Here is a 27,658-nt window from a genome sequence, read left to right as displayed (position 1 = left end):
GCCAGCCGCGCTCCTCCCCGAGGCGACTTCTTCGCTCCTGCAGACGTTCCCTGCACCGGCCGACCGGCGGGCGGACCTCCCTGCGCGCCCCGCACGCTCCTGGCAGATCCCAGCGCCCCGAGTTTGGGAGCTGGCGGGACGCTCTCCGGATCGCTTGCTCTGCCCCTTCTCGGCCGGGGCAGGTGAGGGACGCAACGCTGCCGGTCTGGGCGCGGGCTGTAGACCTCATAGTTCCGCGTGCCTGGGCTCGGCCCCGCGAGGGAAACTACCCACTCCTTTATCTCTTACACTAGTAGCTGGGTTCCCGCCGAGGCATCCCTAGGGCCCTGACTGGTATAGGTTGGGGCGGAGTCGAACTCGGGGTGGGGAAACCTGGGGCTGGGGACCTGGTGAGGGGGTGGGGGACAGGGGCAGGAGAAACGCAGTTGGGGGGCGGAGGCCTAAGTACTAACGCGTTGGCTTCGAATGAAATCAGATCAGTCCGAGCAGTTCGCTGTGACTGCTTTCTCTCTTCCTAGCCCACATTTCTCTTGGCTGAATTCTACCCTCGCAGCTCGTTCTGGTCACCCTGGACACTCCCTCCGTCCTTTCCCAGGAGTGCGGCGGCTTGCGTGTGCCGCGTCCTGAAGGGCTCAGACGCCCAAAGCGTCGTTTCCTCTCGTCTACAGGTCCTCCCCGCGCGGTCCGAACATGCTGGACGGCCTGAAGATGGAGGAGAACTTCCAAAGCGCCATCGAAACGTCGGCCTCCTTCTCCTCGCTGCTGGGTGAGTGTTCAGGCCGTGCGCCTCGGGCGCACAGTCTTTCCTCCACGCCCCAGCTCTGGCGTCCAGCTCGCTGGGACACAGCAGTAGGGGAGCTAGCGCCCCGCTTCGTACACTCAGTTGAGCTTACTCCCTATCTGTCAGAACCTGTGGGTCCTTCCCACCCTAAACCGACCAGCTGCCCCAGGCCTCTTGCGCCGGGCACCGAACTCCCCAGAGCCGCGAGGGGCGGGCGAGCTTGCTCGCGGGCATTTGAATGGCAAGTGATTAAAAATACCCAAGGATGGATTTTTAATCATAGAGCTGATCGACATCTCATAAATGCCGCCCTCTTTTCGGAGACTTAGGGATGAGCACACAAACCCGAGGTCCAAAGCACCCAAGTTCGAGACGGCTTCTTGCCTCCAACTCCAGCCCCAGTCTCAGCCGCGAGCACCGCCAAGAGGCTTTTCCGGGCGGGTGGGCAGCGCATCGCGGGGATTAGCCCGCGCGGCGGGGCCCTAGCCTCGGCTTTAATTAACTGGTGCCGGATCTCTCGTCTCGCGGGTCCCGCTGCCTCTTGGGTCTCCCCAGTCCCTTCGCAGTGACTACGGAGGAGCGGCGAACCCAGGGCCTCAACCCATACGCGGGTCAAACCGAACCGAAGCCAGGGATTCTCACTCCCACCTTGCCGCCCTCGATGCTTTTCAAGTTTGGTGAAGGGTGTTTTAATTTTTTTTAGCGGGGGAGCGGGGTTTCGTTTTGTCATTTAAACTTCTTGCCCCTTTTCCTAACTCGGAACAGCTAGAGCGGGGTGTAGGCGGAGGATGAGACAGTTCGGCTGGAGAAACCGGACTGAGAGAGGATATCCTCCCCCCACCCCGCCCCCCAACTCCCCAGATGAAACGAAATCGCGTGCACCGCGTTCCCCTCTTTGGACCGCCTTTTCAGAAACTTCCCGACTCCATACAGCCTCGGAAGAGCCAGAGAATCAGAGCTGACCCGGAGGGTCAGGGCTAGCGTTCAGCGGGCATCACGGCGAGTCCGGTGCTCCCTGCCCGCCTCAGGTCCGCTCTCTGCGCCCGGGGTCGCGGCCCTAGATGCCGAGACAGGGCAGAAAAAAATAGGAAACATTTTAAAGAGCTCGCTACCTCTAGCAGTGCCTGCCTGAATCCCAAGGTGACTGGGCGCTCCTGAGCCGATAGCCGTGTCTCCTAAGGGGAAAGGGGCCAAGTGTAGCAGGGAAACCGGGAAGCGTCAGGCCCTTTGGGACATCTCTCGCAAAAGTATTGTTACCGGGGAACAAAGCCTTCTCTAAATAAAACGTGCCGACAAAGTGACAGAGGTGGCCGAGCATCCCACAACCCTAAAAACAAAAACAAAACTAACCCTCCCAATCCGCACCCGAAAACTAAAGGAACAAAACGGACGCAAGTGCAAAGGTTAGGATTGAGAAGAGTCCTTTTCCCTCTGAGTCGGTTTGGGTTTGGTTTAGCCCTCTTTCGTGGCTGCTAAGCTCGCCTGATTCCAGGAACACTGGCCCGACACTGCAGTGTCTTGGAGTCCTGATTCTTTACTCCCCCCACCCCCCTTTTCTCCGTTTTGATGTTTCTTAATTATGAAAAAACCCATCTGCAATTTGCGGGCCATCCAGCAGTTTGGGGCTCTTTGGTTTGAACAATACCGTTTGCCTAGGGCGGGAATGGTATTTTCTTGCAGGCATGGGACTTTTTAGGAAGCAAAGAAAATGTATAAAGTTTTCCTCCAAATAAATAGAACAAAATTGCATTTTAGCAAAGGATAAAACCAAACAACAACAGAAAAGAATTATTTTTACACACTCATAGTTTTAATCATAGACAATGGAGACAAGCATGGTGAATTATTTGATGACTAGCTGATTAACCTGGGAGCACAAATTTATTTGTAGGCTGATTTTTACATGAGGTGTGCAGGATTGTGCATACCTGGATAGGTTTGATAATTAAAGGCAACTTATTGATTTCTCCCCCTTCCCCTGGTAGAATTTAAAACCTTCCCAAATAGTCCCTGTTTATCAGAAACGCTATTTGGTTTGATTTTGTTGTGCTCTCCAAATCTCGGCTTGGATGTTTAGCAGGGGGCTTTCCAGGGTGGGGCCCGCGGGGGTAATCCGTGAGTGTGGAGTGATGGATCTGTAGAGGGTCCGGCTGGGTGTGGTGGGGTGCTGGGCCAGCGCGGCTCATCGGTGGACGTCTGTTGGTGCTGTAGGCAGAGCGGTGAGCCCGAAGTCTGTCTGCGAGGGCTGTCAACGGGTCATCTCGGATAGGTTTCTGCTGCGGCTCAACGACAGCTTCTGGCATGAGCAGTGCGTGCAGTGTGCCTCCTGCAAAGAGCCCCTGGAGACCACCTGCTTCTACCGGGACAAGAAGCTCTACTGCAAGTATGACTATGAGAAGTAAGTGCCCGCGCCTCGGATCGCCTCCCCCACACCGCATCAGCGAGCCCGGGAGACCCTGTCCTTCTTTACCCCTCATCTGCTTCTGGAAGGTGCAGGATACACCCGCGTGCTCAGATACGCAAGTGCCCATTCTCTTCCATCCTGTAAGCTCCCCGGGGCAGCGGAGGACTGCGCCCATGGGCGCGGTAGCGGCTGGGGCCCGACAGAAGCGCCAAGGGATGGCTTTCTCTATGGTCTGCTCGTCCAGTTTTCTGGACCTGGCCATTCCCCCGAGGACACTCCATTGTGGACACTCCTATCCCATCCCATCGACCTTGTTTCTCCCTTCCCCGCTTCACTGGGGTGCCCTGGGGGCGGGGGAGGGGGGGCGGAGCTGCCAGTGGCCCACCTCTGCTCTCCGGTTCCCTCTCCACCTTACCCACCTGTCTGTGCCACCCAGACGCTTATGCGCAGAGCTGAGGCAGTCTCAATCCCACAGCTTGGATGCCCTGTGCTCCTTCCTTCCTTGACTTTGTCCACTGGGGTCCCCAACAGATTGAGCTTCAGGCACAAAGCTGTTGCTCCTTTGAACTCCGAGGCGACGCACACCCTGCTGGCTTTTTCGCTCCCTGTATTCTCCCTACCCCTTACACCGTTTTTTCCAAAACCCTCGGGCCACACGGGCAGCCAGACCACGTCTTCCATCCTCTGCCATCTCCCTAATTCCTGTCTGGGGGTGCGTTTCTGCCGCTCGGCAGGTTCGACATGGACCGGTCTTGGCCGGTCGACATGAACGTTCTGGTGTGTGATGAGGAGAGTTACGAACCAGGTATTTAGGGAAGTGGACTATTTCAATTCTAGATCTTCATAATGTCTAAAGCCTGGATGACACTGGGGAATGGAAGTTTGAAGGATTTGCTGGTTCCGGCCAGGCCCGCCCTGGAGTTGCTTAGTAAAGCTAAGCAGAGGGTGGGGTGGGGAGACACTACTTTTCCGGGTCAAAAATGGCTAAATAATGGGGACACTGACTTCACAGAGACGTGGAGGGTATTGAAGCAAAGAAAAATGGCTGAAACGGAGGCCTCTGCTTTTGTACTCTGGACTGGTATAAGTGACGGAGTGCCCTGGGGGCACGTGCGCAGGAAAATTCCGCATTTGTCACTGGTGAATCAAAGGGACAGCAGTATATGAGGAAAATCAAGGGAGGTTTAGTGTTCATGAAAAACAGTTCCTATGATGTTATTAAAAACACACCATGAAATGAGGTGTGCAGGGAAAATCTCGGTATAACACAGAAAAGCTCAGAGAGAGAACAGAAATATCTTCTTTTTTTGCATTGCCTCTGAGGTTTACTGCAAACTGACAAAGTCATCAGATCCAGTGACCACACACAGAAATTCTTTCTGCTACTCACACTCCTTTGATACAGTATTCCTGCATTTTACCCCTATGTGGATGGAGTACTGGACATTTTGCTTTGTTTTGAAAAGATAACTACATTTTTCAGCACACAAAAAATAGAGGTCTGATTTTGAATGAGTTGAGCAATACAGAAATAAGGGGAAAGCACATCACCATTACCCAAAGTGGTAACATTGGGTATAGTTGTACATTTTTAAAAAAGATGTGCCTGTATCTGGTCTTGATTGTTCATTGCCCTAGTGTCTGAGTGAAAAGTGCGACTTTTAGGTAAAAAAGCAAATTTTGCACACACAACTTAAAGTACCACCTTTGGATAAAGCTTCTGCTCACCCCCCCCCGCCCCCCGCCCCCGTTGCCATCTGAAAGTTTTGGGATTGCGTAGACCCAATCTTTATCTTTGTGCTTATAGATTACTGAAATGTCCACATCCTTCAGGCACAACACCAGCAAATTCAAAAGTATGGGAGCTTAGGAAAGGATTTGGGTGGTGAATTTCTATTCTGTTTGTGAAAAAAAAATCACGAATCAAAGAAGGCTTACGGGTCAACACAGCTGTCTGGCCAGTCAAATCTTCTTTAAGGAAGTCAGGCTGTGTCAAGAGGAGAAGAAACAGTTGTTGTAAAGTACTTAACACAGCAATGTCCCTTCACTGCAGCCTCCCAGGTTTGGCGGCGGTTTGGGGCTTATTAGCCCACTAGGGTCAGTTCTTCCTGCACAAAGCTATTTCTGCAAAGGGAAAATTGCAGGGATCAACTTGCCAGCTGTTGGCCAGAACCAAGAAGATTTTACAGAGTAGTGTGAGCTACATTGTTCAGAGAGGTGTTGATGTTACCATGAGGGCTTTTAATTTTGATTTTAACACAGATGTCCAAAATGGAGTTGCTTATCTCTTTTTGCTCACCATCAGCACTTGTGTGTGCCCAGCGCCGCCATTGTCTTTTAATTTTATTACGGTTTTTCTCTACTGCCCTCCATCCATATCCCATTCTTCTTTCAACCAAACCGGGATGTAGTATATGTGATAATCTTAATGGCATTAGCCTTCATGGTAGTTGCTGTAAAATGGGAAGGGTGGGGGGTTGTTTGTTTGTTTTAAAATTAGGCTCAAGACATTTTCCTTTATTCAGCAAGCTCTTTGAGCTTCTACAGGCAAGGAAGTAGACTTGGTGATGGGAAAATACTGAGAAAATATCTCAAAGCCTGCCTTCAGGAGGCTTATAGCCTATATTATCCTAGCTATTGAGTATTTATTGTAAACCTCTACTTAGACCATAGGACTAAGTATTGAATAGAAGTTGTCTGGAAGAAATTTATCCTCTGGGGGATGCAATTTAGTGTTAGATAATAGTCATAAAACAGAGCACATTTCCTCTTTCACAAATGCATTTATAAAGATAGTTTTTGCCTTTTTCCTAGAATCTTTTTAAAAATTTGAGGCCTAGCCAAGGCGAATGGAGAGGAAATTAAGATAGAAGTTAAAGCTGTAGGACAACACTAGTGGTGAATTATGGAACAATTCATAGAAATGAAATTCAGGCAGTGCCCTTGTCTCCAGAATAAATGAAGTTCAAATGCTATTTTTACACATTAAAAAAAACCATATAGCTAATGTGCAGTCTTCAGTGGAGTTCATAAACATATTGACACAGTGGCCTTATCATATTTATGTCAGCCATTTGTATGTACATTTCTGACTGTTGGGCACTTTTGCATTTGAATTATGAACTGCCTGTTCATGGTGTCAGACAGCCAGTTAAAATGTGAAAATTCTACTCTATCAACTAGTTGTTACATCTTCTTGATGTCAAACACCACATTTGTCTAATTTTTAAAAACTGAATCGACAGTGGCATTTTAGACGTACAACCATCCATTTGAGGACTTCAGGGCATTTCGTTAAATATTTGTCTCATACGTTATGACACTCTTAGGAATAATTTATCTTCTCAGCATCCAAAACAAATAAGCATTTAAAGTTGGAGTGTAGAAAACTGATATATGAATATCCAGAAATTAAGAACTGGAGGTGACCTTTATTGTGCATGACATGCCATCAAAGAAAAATGGCTAGTTCAGTGGGATGATACGTGCACAGAATTGCTGAAGGAGCGTCCTGTCACGTAGAACTCAGGTGTTATAGGTGTGAACGCTTAAACGTTGGACTCAACTGTCTTTGACAGTTCTTGAAAGTTAGCAAATAACCAAAGTGTTTTTCAGCTTGGGGAAACTTCTACTTGTATAACTATTGTTCCCTATTTAACTGAGTCCTCCAGGATCTGGTTAGTTTGGAGTTTTCCCTGAATGTCTTCCAGACAAATACTGTAGCTGGACTTAAGTTGGAGACAGGAGAGGCTGCTGATTAACAGGAATGTGGTGATACAATAGATAATTAAGGTTTCTGGAAGAGATCCCACATTTAAATCAAATTTATATTGTTTCTTTCATGTGTCTGGCGGCTCTGTGTGTCAGGCAGGGCCCTCTCCCCTCACATATGAAGTTTATCATCATCCCTTAGATTGTTCTGGACATCCTAGGAGCAGTGTGGGATACTATTGCTGTCATCAGGGCTCCTCTTATAGCATGGTAACTCCCCACATGTCAGCAAATCGCAGGTCTTGGGAAACCTTCTCTCAGAGGGCCAGTCCATGTCCCCCCCCTTCTTTTGGAGCAGACCAACTTTTCTGAAGAAAGGGACTCCAATGAAGTGAGGTGCATATCCCTCATTAGAACTTTCTCTGTATCTTTCTTTTGACCTGCTGATTGGCAGCCCCACGGAGAAAACGGCTGAGGTAATGATCTCTATTAGGATCAGTAATGGACTAATATTGGATTTTATCAAGGTAGTGTAGGAGGTGTGTAGGGAGGAGAGTTAGTTTGGTTTTATTACTGTGACATTACTTGGAGATTAAAATTGGACATCAGTTCCTCATAAAAGGAGCCCGCAGATGAAATTACAGAGGCAGTTGTTAGATTTTTACTTCATCTTCTGTTGGCCCCATGCCTGGCATGGTAAAATTTAGGCATATAAAAATCAAACACAGCTAGGTATTAAATTGATGTGTGCATTAAATTGCAGGGGGCTCTTAGCTTGGGATAAGCATTGTCCATGGTCTGCGACTGTGTTTGTGCAAGCTGACTTATCTCTTTTTTTATTTAAAGGGTGATTGGAAACAGTCTTTGTTCAGAGGTGTTTTCTCTTTTTATATGAATTGGTCCCTAGGTAGGATTTTCTGAATCTCAGACTTCAAATGTTGAAAGAAAATTAGAGAGTAGGAGTAGATATTAATAGTATTCTGGGGATTAGATATGAACATTTCCTTTCAGAGTAGGCTTGTGGGATTCTTTTTATCCTTAACGTAAATTGAGCACATTAAAAAAAAAGTTATTTATTCAACTCAGTTTTGCATACTATAGAATTCTGGGATTTTGTCATCCACCCAGCTAAGGAGCTGCTTTTGCCGTTCAGATTTCAGTGACGAGAGCTCTTCTGATAATTCATTGTTTGTGTTGCTTTTTAGTTTCATTTTTCTTATTTATAACTTTTGTGTGACCCCAAATACTGTTACTAATTTTAGAGAGCCCTCTTCACTGTTGCTTTTATTTCTTGGAGGGTTTTTTGAAGTTAATGAGTAGCTACTGTTTCTCTAATGAGAACAATTCCCTTCATTAAATTATCAGCTAATTATTTTTTATGGTCAAAGAAATGATTTGGATTCTAATGTTCAGAAGTGAGAAAATAGACAAGAATTTAAAATACTCATTATATTTCCAGGAATTTATTAAAGCATCTTGGGGTAAATTCGTATACAAGATGTCATTGTTGTGTTATATCAAGTTCGAAATAATCCATATTAAGTTGATTGTTAAGTATATTGTACAGTACTGGGAAACGGACCATGGCGGGTAAAGTACAATCACAGCCACCGTAGAAAGAGTTAAAAATAATTTGAGTTAACTATGAAATCTTAGCTGTACTTAAATGCTTTGAATTTTTTTTTTTTTTTTTTTTTTTAACATCTTTCTAACATGCCCGCCTCTTCAGATGAGAGTTCTTGGTAAGCCACTTACAGGGTGGGATAAGGAAGATTAGGGACTGTGTGGGGTGATGAGTGCCTCCCCCACCCCCAAAAGAAGCAGAAAGTTTCCTGTATGGGATAGTCCTGTCCTATTTCCAGCATAACCTGAGGCTTCCCCCTAGGGAATGAATGCCCTATATGTTTTTCTGAAAGTTTCTTAGCAATTATAGAACAGTATTGCTTGCAGTCTTTTCAGATTCCATTTGGGAAAGTTGGTAATTTTAGGAGCCAAATGTAGAAAGGTAGTGGAGGAAAGAGGCCCTTTCCCCTTGGTGCTTGTTTCTGAAACTGACAGAGAAACTTGGTGTGCCTTGTAATTTACATTTTTCCCCTTCATCTCCTCCACGACTAGCGCGATGTGGGACAGTTTAGCCAATTCATCACAATTAGAATTAGTCGTGTTATCTTTAACCAATGTCAGCTGCAGCGTTGTGTCTCTTTGTCATATATTAAATGAAACCTAGCCAACTGTCTTGCTGAAATGAAGTGAACACCTTCCAAATGTCAAATTGTTATTTTAGTCAAGCACAATTATCTGTCTCTATATTTTTAACCAAGTTGAAATTAATAAAATTGCTCTGGCCCTGGCATTAATTAGCAGGAGGATTAGAGCTATATCAGCTAAAAACGAGGTGTAAACACTGTAATCTTACTGCATGTTTGTTTTCACACTACTGAAAATAAATAAAATGAGACTTAGGATAGGGATTAAGTTTCTTTTGGCATTAGACAGCAGATGCAATTGGAATGCAGCAGAAACACTGAAGTATTAGTGAAGACGTTATAGGAAGAATACAACTGTGGCTCAGCATTGGTTTCCTACCTTCTGGGTATACATGGTCCCATCGCAAATAGCCCCATCTGGGTAGTTAAAAGAGGATTTAAAAAAACTACTTCCATGCTATACTTTTCAGTGGTGAACAAGGCAACCAGATTATCTGTAGGGCTTGTCACCTGGCTGCCATGCTCGGATTAGCTAGAATTTAATGAAGCCCTTGCCAGACTCCCCATTATTGCACCATAATGTCATAACAACTAAAAATACAGAGTGGACTGTGCTTTTCCTCGTCCTTAACTAAAGTCACATGAAAGAGTTTGGTCTCTTCTAGCCTTTCAAGATTCCAGTTGGGGGATCCTATTTTTGGATAACAGTAAATATGTCTGGCTTTTCTGACTCCTGAGGCCTCCAGTGGCTTTCCAGCCTGTTAGATTTGTGTTTTATCATCATTACCCTGTAATGGACAAGCCCTGGCTAGATATCTGGCCACTATGGGTTGGAAACATTTTCTGATGGGCCAGTTAAACTCTTAATATTAAAAAAAAAATACTTTTGACATTCAGCACATGGAATAGCACGTGGAATGGACCATGTGCTATATCTGACTTCACATCTAGCTGCATCCCATTCAGCCTCCCCTTCACTCCCCTATGTCCTGTGGAATTCTACTAACTTGACTCTTGAAGGCACGTGAGGACTCTTAAATATCATCTCATCATGGCCTCATTTTTCTGCCAGGCCAACCTTATCCTTATGGACTGTTGCATGTGTATGTGCTAAGTCGTGTCAGTCATGTCTGAGTCTTTGTGACCCTATGGATTGTAGCCTGCCAGGTGCCTCTGTCCATGGGGTTCTCAAGACCACAATACTGGACTGGGTTGTCTTGTCCTCCTCCAGGGGATCTTCCTGACCCGGGGATCAAACCCACGTCTCTTGTATCTCCTGCATTGGCAGGCAGGTTCTTTACAACTAGTGCCTCCTAGGAATCCTCTTTCAATTTTTCTCACTTGGAGGAAACAACTTTGTCTTTTAGACGCACAAAATAACGGTCCATCCAGTTATGGGAGCAGAATTCAACTGCAGCAGCTGGTGAGGGACGTTATGCCCAGGTTTGCGTGATCTCATGACCATACTGTCTGGGTGACCAATTAGGGGCCCCTGAACATCTTTCTGAGTGTGCCTGGCACTTTCATGGATGCTGTGTTATGTTTTTCGGTGGGTCAGAGATGTGCCTGAGTCTGATGTTGTCACCAATAAACCAGGACAAGGAGTCATTTGGTGAGAAGCCTGGCTAGCATTCTCATAGCGTGTACTCATGCTCAATTTTTTTGGCTACTTCTCGGGTTGTCACACTTCTCCACCTGGAAAGAATCATCTTGTATCTCCCAAGTACTGCTGCTGCAGTGAGAAGGGGTCTTTAGAGCAGCCTCCTCCCATCATCCCTTTCAGTTATACCATAGCCACTCCTTGACTCACAATGCTCTTGCCTCCTCCCTCTCCAGCCTCAGGAACCTTTAAAAGGATTTTTCAAAACAAAACAAAACAAAACACCCCCTCCTGAACTCCAGATTAGCCTCTTAAGCTCATTAAAGTTCCTTTAAATACCAAAATGTTGGGCTCCTGGGGACTATCCCCCCAAACCATATTTTCATTCTTAACATTGCTGTCATTCACTGTGCAGCAGATTAAGGCCAGCTCCCTCTGGGCTCAGAAGCGGTTCCCCCTGTCTCTGCAGGAGGGTCCAAATATGTCTTTGTTTGAGGCCTGAACCTGAGTGGAAGCTGATGCCAGCTTGGCTGGGGGCCCCCAGCTCCTGGGTGGAGAGGAGGTTGATGTCTTTGCGGATAGGATGGGGCCCAGAAAGGGGAATGGGCAGGTGAGTGGTCAAGGTGTGGCTCGTACAGTTTGGGGGAGCTTGGTAGTCATGGGGCCCTCTCCCAGTTGCTGGGGAGAACCAGGAATAGGCAAAACTTAGAGGATTGTCCTTGCCTGAGGGAGTCGGGTGGCTTTGGGGTCTCTTTTGATCGGGACCCAACAGAGGCACTAGAGCCCAGTTTCTGTTGACACCCAGGCCTTGCCGGCTGCCACTGTCCAGAGGTGGACTTGTACAGCCGCACCTGCCTTTTGCTTGCAGCTTGCTCCCTTCTTCATTTCAACCCCCTTTCCAAAGGGCCTCCATAATAATTCTTCCCCTCTGTCGTTTCAGGCTTCCTTCCCTAAAGCTGGCTCTTGGGGAGAGCTTTCTGGTTTTGACAGTGGAACAAATCCTTTTTAACACAACCGTCGAGAGTTTCCTCCCCTGCTGCTGGCTCCCCCCACCGCTTCTCCCCTGCCCCTCCTCACGTTGTAGCAGGGATTCCTGTTGTGCACGGATTCCCTGTGCCTGCGTGGTGACAGCCTGCTGTCCTTACTGGGATGATGTCGTGGTAGCGCCTCCTCGGTGGTGCCTGAAGTAGCCTGAAGTAGACTTTGGAAATCTAAAGGGGAAGAGCATCCCGGGAGACCCTTCCCTGCGCGCGTTTGTGCTTGGTCTCCGCCCCTGCCTTTCCCCTGGGGATCTGTGTAACTGGAAGCCCCCAATTCAACCACAGCACTGGTTTTCCAACCCCATTTTCAGGGTCTCAACTTTCAGCTCAGCCTTGCATTCTTGCTTATCTTATACTCTGAACCCATCTTATGACCTTTTAATTTCCAAATTATGCTGTATACAGGTTAGAGCCTACTCTCCACTATCTGTCAAAATGGAGAGGATATTATGAAATATCACATTGGGATATACATGATAATGTGTACCTTCCAAAGGTACTTTTTAACTGAAAGGGTGTTCTCTCAAAGGAATAACTATCTTATGGTAGAATTTTAGGCCCTAGAATGGGATCAGTAGATAATTTTGGGCAGAATGCAAGTATCACTTTGTCAGACGCTTTCCTATTTGTATGTGAGGCCAGCCGTGATTCCACACCCACTCCTTTTCTTCTGGATTTTATTTTCTTTTTGTTCTGTTATTGGTTGGGATCTTCGATTTTAGAAGTCCATGTCCATAGATGGGAGAGGATTGGACAGGTGAATATGAATGGCTTGGGCACTCCACAGCTCTCTCCATTACTGGAAAAATAATTTGGAACACATGTCCCACTGTCGAGTGATATCCAAGCCACAATTTCCTCATCCACACAAAGGAATAGAATAATAACAACTTCATAGAGTTGTTGTGAGAATTAAAAAAGATAATGAACTTCGAAAACCTCTTGGTGAAATGTGGAGAACTATATATGCTTGGGTATTATTATTGTTGGTTTTTTAATATGAGTAAAAGAATGCATATTCTTAGGAGCTGTGTATAATAACTCAACACAGTCTCGTGGTTAAGAGCATAAACTCTGGAGCCAGAGTGTCTGGGACCAAATTCTTGCTCTGCTGCTCACTAGCTGTGTTACCTTGGACTGAGGTCATGCTTTCTCTGTGCATGGGGATGAGTTTTCTCTCTTTAAAATGGGGATAAGTACCAGCCTCACAAATTTACAGTTAAAAGATAGATTAGCACTAGAGACATGAAGCATGATATAATAAATAAGACAAACACTGCTATATGTTATATATGAACATTGTTAAGAGTAACAAGGAAAACTATTTTTCCTATTTTAAAAAAGTTTGTATCCATATGAGATGATGAATATTCACCACATTTATTGTGGTAATTTTTTTCTGATGTGTTTAAGTTGGGTCATTATGTTGTACACCTTAAACTTATACACTGCCTGTATGCGTGCTAAGTCACTTCAGGCGTGTCTGACTCTTTGCAACCTTATGGACTGTGGCCCACCAGGCTTCTCTGCCCATAGGATTCTCCAGGCAAGAATACTGGAGTGGGTTTCCATGCCCTCCTCCAAGGGATCTTCCCCACCCAGGGATTAAATCTTCGTCTCTTATCTCCTGCAGGCAGGTTCTTTATAGCATATTCAGTGCTATATGTCAATTATAATTCAATAAAATGGAAATAAAAAATTGTACTGACCTCTTAAGGTCATTTTGGGTTAATGTTTATAAAGCAGATTAATGATTGTCTCATAGAAAATGCCATAAAAGGATATGGTGGGAAAAATGTATATTTTTCAATTTTCAGAGAACCTTCACAGATATTACCTTTATCAGACTTTACAGCAATTTAAGAAGGTAGATATGGAGAGGCTCCCCCCGCCACCCTGCATTTTGTAGATGAGGAAATTGAGGTTCTGCGAGGTTAAGATCTTACCCAGGGTCATGCTGTTGGTAAAGAGAGAAGCTAGGATGCTCTCCACAGCCTCTGACTTCAGGTTCAGTGACCTTTCCACTAAATCACACCATCTGCTCCTTGAATTCTGGTGTTCACACCCCTGTGAGATCACAATTCTCAGTTTGTCCTATTGAACCAGCTCTTGGAAAACAAGTCCCCACCTGCTAGATACTTGAGCTTTCCGGCAGCTTTCCGACAGTCAGCTGTTTATACATTCTGTGGTTCTAAAGGAAGTCTTTTTGGATTTGGGGAATGCCTGTGTGTGTGTGTGTGTGTGTGTGAAAGCTGCTAGTGTACACTCGTCATTCCTATTTATCAAACTCTTCTGCCAAAGCAAAGCCATCCTGCCCATCCCTCCTCTCCCATCCCATCCCATCTGCACTGGTCTCCACTGACCCGCTAGCATCCCTGTTCTTCCGCATGGGAAGAATGACACAGAGGGAGACTCACATCCCTTATCCTCCTCTCTAGCTCACAGACTTTGCTATTGGTGACTTTTGTTCTGGGAGCCTGTCTGCACATTTGGCAGCAGAACTGTTAACCATCAGATCTGGAGCCTTCCAGACATACTTCCATTGGGACCAGCCAACAGCTGTCCATCCATTCCTCGGATAACCCTTTCCAAGTTTTCTTCTGAACTGTGTTGTATTTTCAAACAAGCCCCAGCCTCAGCTAGGAAAGAGCCCACTGTGCCCCGATGTGAGGCTGGTTTCCAGAACTGTTCACTCCCTCTTGTTTATCACTTGGCCTGGCTGGATCGAAGAAGGGATCCTGGAACCTTGTGTTTTGAGGAAATTAAGTATTCCTGGATTGTATTATTTCTCTCACCATTGTTGACACTTGTTTCTCTTAAAAATAGTTCCAGTCAATTTTATAGAGATGAAATGTATGTCTGACTTTAATCTCTGTAAACTGGCGGGTAATGAAACTAGAGATTTCGGGTGATATGCCACCAATTGGAATGTGCTTTACCTAGTTGTATGTGGATTTCTCAAATTTAGAATTAAATGGAATCTTATAAACAGTTGGTTCATTAATTAAATTACTCATTCATCCCTTTAATCATCAGACAGACTTATTAAATTCTTGTATGTGCCAGATATGTAAAAGTGAATAAAACAAAGCACTGATGTATTAACAATCTGGCAGAGACTGCTTAGAGATATAAATTAACGGAGACTAGAGAGAAGAGTAAACTTGTTTTATGAGAGGCATGGCCAGTGAGACTAAGCACCAGTTTATGTAAATCCCTTGGTTCTATATTACTGTTCATTATCTTTATAGTACCTATCATAATTTGAAATACATATTTATTTGTTGGTTTACTATTGTTTGTATTACTGAGCCATAAGCTCAGTAATGAGGGCAGGGACCTTCTTTTTGTTTTATTTTTTAACTCCTGTATCTCCAGCATCTTACATGGTTCTTGACAAATAATATCTGTTTGTTAGACAAATATATTTTGGTTAAGTGGATAAATGAATCAATGAATGGCTTGCTTGGGATTGTTGAAAAGGCTTCATGGAAGAGGTGATGTGTTAGCTAGCTCTTGAAGTGTGAATGGAAATGTGAACCATTTAGGTGGAGATGTCCAGGAGACAGTTGCGAAAGAAGATCTAGAAATTAGCCTGGACAAACAGCTTTAGGATATGTTATCAAATAAATATGAGAAGTGCCCAAGGGGATACTACACAGAGTGAGAAGGGGCCCAGGGTATAACTTTGGGGGGCCACTGGCATTCTAGGAGCCCTGGAAGAGGCTGTGATGAAATGACATGGATACAGGAGAAAACACCAGGGTGAGTGGGCTTCTGGAGGACAGAGAAGAGGTGGCGAATTTTAAAAGGAGGGCCACTTATTTGCTTTTGGTTAGCCATTGGTAAGTTTATCAAGAGTAGCTCTGTCAGAAGCTTGGAGGGAACAGGACAGCATTTTAGTGGGTTTTATAATGAAAAGGAAGAAGTAGAGGGAGTGATGGCCAACTCTTTTGGGAAGATGGGGTAATCTTGAGGCTACATGATGGCTAAGGTGAGTTTCTCCAGGAAAAAGAGGAGGTTGAGGATCCAGGAGAGAGAGGGGCCTCCAGCTGATAGAAGAGAAGCGAGGGGGCAGGGGCAGGGATACACCCAGAGCACATGCTGAATCCCTGCTTTGGTCTTTTCCAGCCATTCATTTCCTTTGTCCTTTTGTGCGTTTCTCTCTGGATTGGTCAGAACTGATCACCACAGAACAGAGGCCAGCAGAAGGTGGCTCTGCTCCCCATGGCTTCTCAGGATATCTCATCAGGTGGCCACTGCCCCCTCCCACATAGCTTCTTTTCCAAGGTCAGCCTGGTTCAGGGGCCAAGGGGTAGCAGCGGGGTGGTGGAGTGGGGCTCCAGCTCGAGTCCTGCCTCAGATCCCAGGTGTCTTAGTGTAAATCTCAGTTGTCCACCATCTCCTTGTTTCTGCTTCTCATCCATGCAGATCTCTGTTTGGTTACAGGTGCACAGTGGGTGTCTGATTCCCCAGGACAGGAGTGTATGTCTCCCCAGGAAAGGAATTAGTCAGTTGTGCTTGGCAACTAGACCAGTCCACACCCCTGCCCACTGAAGGGCTTTTGCTTCTTGTAATTCTCAGGAGAGAGAAGGGAGACCTGGATGGGGACCTTGTCCTCCTTATTGACCATACCACGGTGGCCTGGTCCCCTAACTCACTATCATTCTGTTTTACAGTCTTATTCACATGGTTGATTCGTATGTTAGCTTTCCCAGATTGGAGGCTAGAGTGACCTAGGAGAAAACAGTGGGTTTTTGGAATCCTGGAGCTGTAGTCCCTCCTTTGCCCCCTGTTTGTCTGGGTGGGCCTGGGCAAATCATTTCACCATTTTGAGATTTTCCCACTGACCTCAGCAACTGTACCTCTCGAGCTCGCTGAGCTATGGAGCATGATCACACATTGCCTGATATGTGGCACAGGTGAGCGGGAATGTTTTTGACAAGAAGTTTTAAGACCAGTGTGTGGTTAAGTGGGAATCCTTCCTTAGGACTGTTGAAACCTATGTGACCTTTGAAGAGAAAAGGTGACAGGGTCATAAGGGGCCAGACCTCTTAACTTAGAAGGGAATCAAACTAAAATTGGTGCTATCAAGGAGGCTGAATATTTTCCAATGGCTTTGCCTCTGTGGTTAGTAAATTCAGTGGAGACTATATCAATGATGGCTTATGTGATATCACAGACAGCCAAAAGATTCATGGGATGAATTTTTCTACTTGTCAACTGGTTGTAAGAGCTCAGTTTAAACCGAGCTCAGTGGTGCTAGGAAGGAGAATTGGGTGGAGAACTGAAATACAAATTGCAGCACTTCATGTGCCTTGTTTTTTCAGTTTCCCTGTTGACGGTGAAAGAGCAAGTGCCAAATGGAATGTACTCTTTCAAATGGCAACATGGACACAGTGGGACTGTTGGAAAGCCATTAGTAGCCAAACCTAGTTAATATCAGCTCAGGTAAACACTCTTCATCACTGGCCTCTTTCCCCCAACTCAATTATTAAAGGATTAAAAAAACTTCCCCAACAAACTCCTTTGAAAATTTAATGATGTGCGGTATTGTAGAGGTTGAACTGTTTCAATGAAGTGATTTCAGCTTCACTCTGACATTGCTGGTTAATCGGAGAGGAAAGAAGGTTCTGAAGCTCGTATTACCTGTAATGTGGTAAGACCAACCATCACTAAAGTCACATGCCATGGAATCCAGGGAACTCATATTCCTGACTTTTTACCAGATTGAGCTAATTCTGAGGACAAGACAGAGGGAGAAGATGTCCTGCCTGTGACCCTCCAACCGTTTGTGGCTCCCATCCAGATAGCACTTACTCTTTCTTAGAATTAAATAGTGTTTTTAGGAGAAGCTGATGGAGAAATTTGCATCCAGGGCCTTGGTTTGATGCTGTAATTCTGCTGCAGGTGGTCAGTCCGTCCTCCAGGGTCAGCTTGAACATGAAGCCTTCTTGAACATGAAGCATGTGTTTTGAGTTGCTGTTTCTTGGGCTTGTAACACAGACACACACAGACCATATTCTGTCCCTTTGTGTAACTGAGGATGAACATAAGTGGGATCACTGGGCAAGGTCAGAGGTGTGACTTGTGGCCAGATAACTGCATCGTGTCTCTTGATTTCCATGGAGACCCAACCTGTATCCTCAGGCTCACCACCTCAGGCTTCAGCACTGAGTGATAAATGAATGAACTGGTCAGCTTGAAACCCAAGGGCATCAGAGCACAGTGATCTGCGTATGTAGGGCTGTAATGTGGAATGCAGTCGAGGGTGAGGGTGGTGTGGCACAGTGGCTGGCACTTCCCAGTTTGGTGGCTTTTCTCTTACCTGCCCCGTCTCCATGTACCTCAACTACAACCTAACTGATAGACCATTCAGCGTTTAGGAGTCCTGTATTCAAAGGTCCTTTCTACTTTTAAAAGCCTTTTTGGTATTGGATAGGCTGGAGTTTTTTAAAGCCCATTTCTTATTTGGCTTTTTAAAAGTAGGAGTTCAGATTATTATTGTTTTTCATGTATAGTCAGTTTTCAGCTTTCCCTTCTAAAGGTGACCCCAACTTGACTCGGTTTCTTTTTTCTTTGCTTTAAATTTGCTGTTTAATTAAGGGTATTGATATTTTCAGGAAGATTTAGAACTGTGGCCCTAAACCCTCAGTTTTGGCCAGCCCAAAGGTAAATTTAGCTCTTTCATTTGCTTCCCTTGTTTAACTAACGTTTGTTGAGTACCTCTACGTGCACTGTCGTAGGCACTTGGGGTAGAGCAGAGAACACTAGCAGAGAATCCCTAACTCTAGGGAGCCTACCTTCTTCTTTTTTTTTTTTTTTAAATTAATTTTATTTTATTTTTAAACTTTACATAATTGTATTAGTTTTGCCAAATATCAAAATGAATCCACCACAGGTATACATGTGTTCCCCATTCTGAACCCTCCTCCCTCCTCCCTCCCCATACCATCCCTCTGGGTCGTCCCAGTGCACCAGCCCCAAGCATCCAGTATCGTACATTGAACCTGGACTGGCATCTCGTTTCATACATGATATTTTACATGTTTCAATGCCATTCTCCCAAATCTTCCCACCCTCTCCCTCTCCCACAGAGTCCATAAGACTGTTCTATACATCAGTGTCTCTTTTGCTGTCTCGTATACAGGGTTATCGTTACCATCTTTCTAAATTCCATATATATGCGTTAGTATACTGTATTGGTGTTTTTCCTTCTGGCTTACTTCACTGTGTATAATAGGGAGCCTACCTTCTAGAGGGGAGGAAGGACCATAAACAAGAAATGAAATGTGCGTTCCCTGAGTCTCCCCAGGTTTGATTCCTCCTTCATGTGTTTAGTCAGACATCCAGTTATTTCACATTGCAGCCCACGTCGACACTTGCCACTCCCATAACTTCTATGTATTTCCTTTTTCCAGCTGCTGTTTAGGATGTGCTGTAGTTTACCTTACTGTGTCAATATATTGTTCCCCCCATTAGAATGTAGGCACCATGACAACAAAGGTAAAGGTCATGCATCGTTTAATAAAATCAGTTCACTCGCTCAGTCGTGTCCGACTCTGCGACCCCATGAATCACAGTATGCCAGGCCTCCCTGTCCATCACCAACTCCTGGAGTTCACTCACATTCATGTGCATCGAGTTGGTGATGCCATCCAGCCATCTTATCCTCTGTCGTCCCTTTCTCCTCCTGCCCCCAATCCCTCCCAGCATCAGAGTCTTTTCCATTGACTAAGCTCTTCCCATGAGGTGGCCAAAGTATTGGAGTTTCAGCCTCAACATCAGTCCTTCCAATGAACACCCAGGACTGGTCTCCTTTAGAATGGACTGGTTGGATCTCCTTGCAGTCCAAGGGACTCTCAAGAGTCTTCTCCAACACCACAGTTCAAAAGCATCAATTCTTTGGCACTCAGCCTTCTTCACAGTCCAAATCTCACATCCATACATGACCACTGGAAAAACCATAGCCTTGACTAGATGGACCTTTGTTGGCAAAGCAATATCTCTGCTTTTTAATATGCTAAGTTGGTCATAACTTTCCTTCCAAGGAGTAAGCATCTTTTAATTTCATGGCTGCAATCACCATCTGCAGTGACTTTGGAGCCCAAAAAACTTAAGTCTGACACTGTTTCCACTGTTTCTCCTAAAGTGATGGGACCAGATGCCATGATATTCGTTTTCTGAATGTTGAGCTTTAAGCCAACTTTTTCACTCTCCTCTTTCACTTTCACCAAGAGGCTTGTTAGTTCCTCTTCACTTTCTGCCATAAGCGTGGTGTCATCTGCATATCTGAGGTTGTTGATATTTCTTACAGCAATCTTGATTCCAGCTTGTGATTCTTCCAGCCTAGTGTTTCTCATGAGGTACTCTGCATATAAGTTAAATAAGCAGGGTGACAATATACAGCCTTGACGTACCCCTTTTCCTATTTGGAACCAGTGTGTTGTTCCATATCCCATTCTAACTGTTGCTTCCTGACCTGCATATAGGTTTCTCAAGAGGCATATCAGGTGGTCTGGTATTCCCATCCCTTTCAGAATTTTCCGCAGTTTATTGTGATCCACACAGTCAAAGGCTTTGGCATAGTCAATAAAGCAGAAATAGATGCTTTTCTGGAACTCTCTTGCTTTTTCGATGATTCAACGGATGTTGGCAATTTAATCTGTGGTTTCTCTGCCTTTTCTAAATCCAGCTTGAACATCTGGAAGTTCACAGTTCACAGTTGATACTCCAAGCCTGGCTTGGAGTATCAACCTGGCTTGGAGAATTTTGAGCATCACTTTACTAGCGTGTGAGATGAGTGCAACTGTGTGGTAGCTTGATCATTCTTTGGCATTGCCTTTTTTTGGGGTTGGAATGAAAACTGACCTTTCAGTCCTGTGGCCACTGCTGAGTTTTCCAAATTTGCTGGCACACTGAGTACAGCACTTTCACAGCATCATCTTTCAGGATTTGAAATAGCTTAGCTGGAATTCCATCACCTTCACTAGCTTTGTTCATAGTGATGCTTTCTAAGGCCCACTTGACTTCACATCCCAGGATGTCTGGCTCTAGGTCAGTGATCATACCATTGTGATTATCTGGGTCGTGAAGATCTTTTTTGTATAGTTCTTCTGTGTATTCTTGCCACCTCTTCTTAATATCTTCTGCTTCTGTTAGGTCCATACCATTTCTGTCCTTTATTGAGCCCATCTTTGCATGAAATGTTCCCTTTGTATCTCTAATTTTCTTGAAGAGATCTCTAGTCTTACCATTCTGTTGTTTTCTTCTATTTCTTTGCATTGATCACTGAGGAAGGCTTTCTTATCTCTCCTTACTATTCTTTGGAACTCTGCATTCAAATGGGTATATCTTTCCTTTTCTCCTTTGCTTTTTGCTTCTCTTCTTTTCACAGCTATTTGTAAGGCCTCCGCAGACAGCCATTTTACTTTTTTGCATTTCTTTTGCATGGGAATGGTCTTGATCCCTGTCTCCTGTACAATGTCACGAACCTCCATCCATAGTTCATCAGGCACTCTGTCTATCAGATCTAGTCCCTTAAATCTATTTCTCACTTCTACTGTATAATCATAAGAGATTTGATTTAGGTCATACCTGAATGGTCTAGTGGTTTTCCCTACTTTCTTCAATTTAAGTCTGAATTTGGCAATAAGGAGTTCATGATGTGAGCCACAGTCAGTTTCTGGTCTTGTTTTTTCTGACTGTATAGAGCTTCTCCATCTTTGGCTGCAAAGAATATAATCAATCTAATTTCAGTGTTGACCATCTGGCGATGTCCATGTGTAGAGTCTTCTCTTGTGTTGTTGGAAGAGGGTGTTTGCTATGACCAGTGCATTTTCTTGGCAAAACTCTATTAGTCTTTGCCCTGCTTCATTCCGTATTCCAAGGCCAAATTTGCCTGTTACTCCAGGTGTTTTTTGACTTCCTACTTTTGCATTCGAGTCCCCTATAATGAAAAGGACATCTTTTTTGGGTGTTAGTTCTAAAAGATCTTTTAGGTCTTCATAGAACCGTTCAACTTCAGCTTCTTCAGCGTTACTGATTGGGGCATAGACTTGGATTACGGTGATATTGAATGGTTTGCCTTGGAAACAAACAGAGATCATTCTGTTGTCTTTGAGATTGCATCCAAGTACTGAATTTAAGACTCTTTTTTTGACCATGATGGCTACTCCATTTCTTCTAAGGGATTCCTGCCCGCAGTAGTAGATATAATGGTCATCTGAGTTAAATTCACCCATTCCAGTCCATTTTAGTTCACTGATTCCTAGAATGTCGACATTCACTCTTGCCATGTCCTGTTTGACCACTTCCAATTTGCCTTGATTCATGGACCTAACATTCTAGGTTCCTATGCAATATTGCTCTTTACAGCATTGGACTTACTTCTATTACCAGTGATATCCACAGCTGGGTATTGTTTTTGCTTTGGCTCCATCCCTTTATTCTTTCTGGAGTTATTTCTCCACTGATCTCCAGTAGCATATTGGGCACCTACCGAACTGGGGAGTTCCTCTTTCCGTATCCTGTCATTTTGTCTTTTCATACTGTTCGTGGGGTTCTCAAGGCAAGAATACTGAAGTGGTTTGCCATTCCTTGATCCAGTGGATGACATTTGTCAGACCTCTCCACCATGACCCATCTGTCTTGGGTGGCCCCACACGGCATGGTTTAGTTTCATTGAGTTAGAGAAGGCTGTGGTCCGTGTGATCAGATTGGCTAGTTTTCTGTGATTATGGTTTCTGTGTGTCTGCCCTCTGATGCCCTCTCACAACACTTACCATCTTACTTGGGTTTCTCTTACCTTGGATATGGGGTATCTCTTCATGGCTGCTCCAGCAAAGCGCAGCCACTGCTCCTTACCTTGGACGAGGGGTATCTCCTCACGGTCGCCCCTCCTGACCTTGAACATGGAGTAGCTCCTCTCGGCCCTCCTGTGCCCGTGCAGCCGCCGCTCCTTGGACATGGGGTTGCTCCTCTCGGCCGCCGGCCCCTAACCTCAGACATAATTGCTTTGCTTTATTGGACTTCACAGAAATACTTTTTTTTTTTTTTTTTTTAACGAAATGAAGGTTTGTATCAGCCCTTCTATAGTGCCATTTTTTCCAATAGCATTTGCTTACTTTGTGTTTCTGTATAATATTTTGATTATTATCTCCATATTTCAGACTTTTCCACTATTATTAGATTTCTTATGTGATCTGTGATCAGTGACCTTTGATGTTACTACTGCAGAAAGATTACAACTTACTAAAGGCTCAGATGGTTAGTTTTTTTAAGTAATAAAATATTTATAAATAAAAGTATTCACATTTTTAAGACATAATGCTATTGTACACTTAGGTTACCATATGGTGTATACATTATTTACATATGTACTGGGAAACCAAAAATTCATGCAGCTCACGATGTTGCGATATTTGCTTTGTTGTGGTGGTCTGGAACTGAAGCTGCAGTATCTCTGAGGCCTGTATTTATTTTGTTCACTGATGAGAGCCTGGACATAGTTTTGTTTACTAGTCTGGTGCCGAAGACGTAATGGGTACCCAGTGGTTGTTGTGAAAGGCGTGGAGTAATCAATTCGTCAATAAAGCTGCCTTAGACCAGTGGTGAACAAAAGTGAAGACAAGAGGATGATTCCAAGACATTCCACCTGAGCTGAGTATTTACTGAGATGGCAGAGATGTGGGAGAGTAAGCAGTGGGTGTGGCAAGACTTTTCTAGGATGTGGACATGGCTCCTTCTCAGCTCCATTATGTTATTCCTTGAAAAGTTACATAGACGTCACAGAAGAGGGGGAAATGTAAAGGAGGTAAGTGAGTGAAAAACCCAGCAGTGTTGATATTTGGAAACTCTATTTGGAATAGAAGTTTTTAAACCTGGGTTTTGGGTCAGGATATACACAAATCCCTTGCCTTATTCTCCCAGAAGTGTGTGTGTGTGTGTGTGTGTGTGTTTCTGGGGGAGAGGGTCCATAGATTTTTATCAGATCCTGGAATCTGCTTGTGATCCCCAAATAATTATGAGTTAGTGATCTGGAAGAAAGGGAAAGCATAAGATTGGCCAAAAATTTCATTTGGGGTTTTCCATAAGAAAAAGAAATGCAAAAAGTCAAAATGGTTGTCTGAGGAGGCCTTACAAATAGCTGAGAAAGGAAGAAAAGCTAAAGGCAAAGGAGAAAAAGAATGATATACCTATCTGGATGCAGAGTTCCAAAGAATAGCAAGGAGAGATAAGAAAGCCTTCCTCAGTGATCAATGCAAAGAAATAGAGGAAAACAATAGAGTGGGAAAGACTAGAGAGCTCTTCAAGAAAAGTTACAGATACCAAGGGAACATTTCATGCAAAGATGGGCACAATAAAGGATGGAAATGGTATAGACCTAACAGAAGCAGAAGCTATTAAGAAGAGGTGGCAAAAATACACTGCTGCTGCTAAGTCACTTCAGTCGTGTCTGACTCTGTGCAATCCCATAGATGGCAGCCCACCAGGCTCCCCCATCCCTGGGGTTCTCCAGGCAAGAACACTGGAGTGGGTTGCCATTGCCTTCTCCAATGCAAGAAAGTGAAAAGTGAAAGTGAAGTCACTCAGTTGTGTCCAACTCTTAGTGACCCCATGGACTGCAGCCTACCAGGCTCCTCCATCCATGGGATTTTCCAGGCAAGAGTACTGGAGTAGGGTGCCATTGCCATCTCCGGCAAGAATACACAGACCTATATAAAAAAATCTTCATGACCCAGATAACCATGATGGTGTGATTGCTAACCTAGAGCCAGACATCCTGGAATGTGAAGTCCAGTGGGCCTTAGAAAGCATCACTACAAATAATGTTAGTGGAGGTGATGGAATTCCAGTTGAGCTATTTCAGTTCCTAAAAGATGATGCTGTGAAAGTGCTGCATGCAATATGCCGGCAAACTTGGAAAAGTCAGCAGTGGCCACAGGACTGGAAAAGGTCAGTTTTCATTCCAATCTCAAAGATAGGCAATGCCAAAGGATGTTCAAACTACCACACATTTGCACTCATCTCACACACGAGCAAAGGAATACTCAAAATCTCCAAGCCAGGCTTCAACAGTACAGGAACCAAGAACTTCCAGATGTTCAAGCTGAATTTAGAAAAGGCAGAGGAACCAGATCAAATTGCCAACATCCACTGGATCATCGAAAAAGCAAGAGGGTTCCAGAAAAACATCTACTTCTACTTTATTGACTGCCAAGGTCTTTGACTGTGTGGATCACAACAAACCATGGAAAATTCTTCAAGCGATGGGAATACCAGACCACCTGACCTGCCTCCTGTGAAATCTGTATGCAGGTCAAGAAGCAACAGTTAGAGCTGGACATGAAACAACAGACTGGTTCCAAATCAGGAAAGGAGTACGCCAAGGCAGCATATTGTCACCCTGCTTATTTAACTTATATGCAGAGTACATCATGTGAAATGCTGGGCTGGATGAAGCACAAGTTGGAATCAAGATTGCTGGGAGAAATAACAATAACCTCAGATATGCAGATGACACCACCCTTATGGCAGAAAGTGAAGAAGAACTAGAGAGCTTTGTGATGAAAGTGAAAGAGGAGAGTGAAAAGGTTAGCTTAAAACTCAACATTCAGAAAACTAAGATCATGGCTTCTGGTCCAATTGCTTCATGGCAAATAGATGGGGAAACAATGAAAACAGTGAGACATTTTATTTTCTTGGACTCCAAAATCGCTACAGACGGAAACTGTAGCCATGAAATTAAAAGACACTTGCTCCTTGGAAGAAAAGCTATGACCAACCTAGACAGCATATTAAAAAGCAGAGATATTACTTTGCTGACAAAGGTCCGTGTAGTCAAAGCTATGGTTTTTCCAGTGGTCATGTATAGATGTGAGAGTTGGACTAAAAAGAAAACAGAGCACTGAAGAATTGATGCTTTTGAACTGTGGTGCTGGAGAGATTCTTGACGGTCCCTGAACTGCAAGGAGATCAAACCAGTCAATCCTAAAGGAAATCAATCCTGCATATTCATTGGAAGGACAGATGCTGAAGCTGAAACTCCAATACTTTGGCCACTTAATGCGAAGAGTTCACTCATTGGACCCTGATGCTGGGAAAGATTAATGGCAGGAGAAGAAGGGGATGGCAGAGGATGAGGTGGTTGGATGGCATCACCGACTCAATGGACATGAGTTTGAGCAAGCTCTGGGAGTTGGTGATGGACAGGGAAGACTGGTGTGCTGCAGTCCATGGGGTGCAAAGAGTCGAACATGACTCAGCAACTGAACTGAACTATAAGAACTTATGCTCCTGAATGAACTTTTTGCCTATCCCAATGTTAGGCACATTCTCTCATGGAAGATTGTAGCCTAAGAATGGGTGGCAGGAAGACCCCCTGCTCCCTTCACTCCCTACCCCACATAGACAAGTGTTCAAATCCCAGTTCTGTTACTTGGCAAATTAACTCTGAGAAGTCTTCCTCCTTACTATTAAAAGGCAGAAACTATCTTTTTAACATATGTTATAGGGATTAAAAATTGTGCATGTTTATACAGCATCCAATAAGGATCCTCACTAGATGGCAGCTAATTATACTAATAATTTAATCAGTGATGTTAAACAATGCCAGCTAATCGTAAATTATGCCCATATGGACCATTTTGTTCTCATACCAATGGTTTGTGTCTTACATTACTTTTAAACCTCAGCATTACTTTTCTAAGAATTCTCAAGGGATATATCTAATATTTTAAAAGGATATAAAGGCAGACAGATTGCCTTGAGAAGTAAAACACACATCAGATTTCAGAAATAAAAAATAAGGGCAACGGATACTTCATTTGCAAACAGGAGTGTTGAAACAGATAAAATCGACTTACCCCTGTTGGTTTATATGAATTGACTGATAAACTTAAGTTGCAGGCATCCGGTATTTATTTGTTACATTAATCCTAAACTGAAAGATAATTAGCAAATTTGTTAACTAGGCTTATGTTTACTCTTCTTTGCCAACAATTATGATCATTTGTTGGCAACTGAAGGTTGAACTGAGTTCTACTGACTTAATTACAGCTGTCAGGAGGAAGTAATGCATTTGAATTTCACAAACCTGTGAATTTACCAGGTTTCGTATTATATTTAACAGAGGCTCAGTTCAGTTCAGTTGCTCAGTTGTGTCTTTGCGACCCATGGACTGCAGCACACCAGGCCTCCCTGTCCATCACCAACTCCTGGAGTTTATACAAACTCATGTCCATTGAGTTGGTGATACCATCCAACCATCGCATTCTCTGTCGTCCTCTTCTCCTCCTGCCCTCAATCTTTCCCAGCATCAGGGTCTTTTCCAATGAAAAGCTCTTTGCATCAGGTGGCCAAAGTATTGGAGTTTGAGCTTTAGCATCAGTCCTTCCAATGAATATTCAGGATTGATTTCCTTTAGGATGGACTGATTGGATCTCCTTGCAGTCCAAGGGACTCTCAAGAGTCTTCTCCATCACCACAGTTCAAAAGCACCAATTCTTTGGTGCTTAGCTTTCTTTATAGTCCAACTCTCACATCCATACATGACTACTGGGAAAACAATAGTTTTGACTAGACGGACCTTTGTTGGCAAAGTAATGTCTCTGCTTTTTAATATGCTGTGTAGGTTGGTCATAACTTTTTGTCTTTTATTTTCATGGCTGCTTTCACCATCTGCAGTGATTTTGGAGCCCCCAAAATAAAATCTGTCACTGTTTCTACTATTTCCCCATCTATTTGCCATTAAGTGATGGGACCAGATGCCATGGTCTTAGTTTTCTGAATGTTGAATTTTAAGCCAACTTTTTCTCTCTACTCTTTTACTTTCATCAGAGGCTCTTTAGTTCTTCTTTGCTTTATGCAGGTGGTGTCATCTGCATATCTGAGGTTATTGATATTTCTCTGGCA

General features: G+C 44.3%; 1 protein-coding gene across 1 annotated transcript in view; it reads left to right on the top strand.

The window, feature by feature from the left end:
• LMX1A (LIM homeobox transcription factor 1 alpha) overlaps positions 1–27,658 on the top strand; it is a 175,802-nt gene that overhangs the window by 461 nt on the left and 147,683 nt on the right. The window contains exons 2-3 of the mRNA XM_070363132.1: positions 669–766; positions 2,993–3,179. Coding sequence (XP_070219233.1) covers positions 691–766; positions 2,993–3,179 — 263 coding nt within the window. The 5' untranslated portion in view covers positions 669–690. The remainder of the gene's footprint in view (positions 1–668; positions 767–2,992; positions 3,180–27,658) is intronic.

Source organism: Bos mutus, chromosome 3 (genome assembly GCF_027580195.1).
Source record: "Bos mutus isolate GX-2022 chromosome 3, NWIPB_WYAK_1.1, whole genome shotgun sequence".
Taxonomy (NCBI): domain Eukaryota; kingdom Metazoa; phylum Chordata; class Mammalia; order Artiodactyla; family Bovidae; genus Bos; species Bos mutus.
The sequence above is the reverse complement of the archived record's forward strand: the minus strand, read 5'-3'. Positions and strand labels throughout refer to the sequence as shown.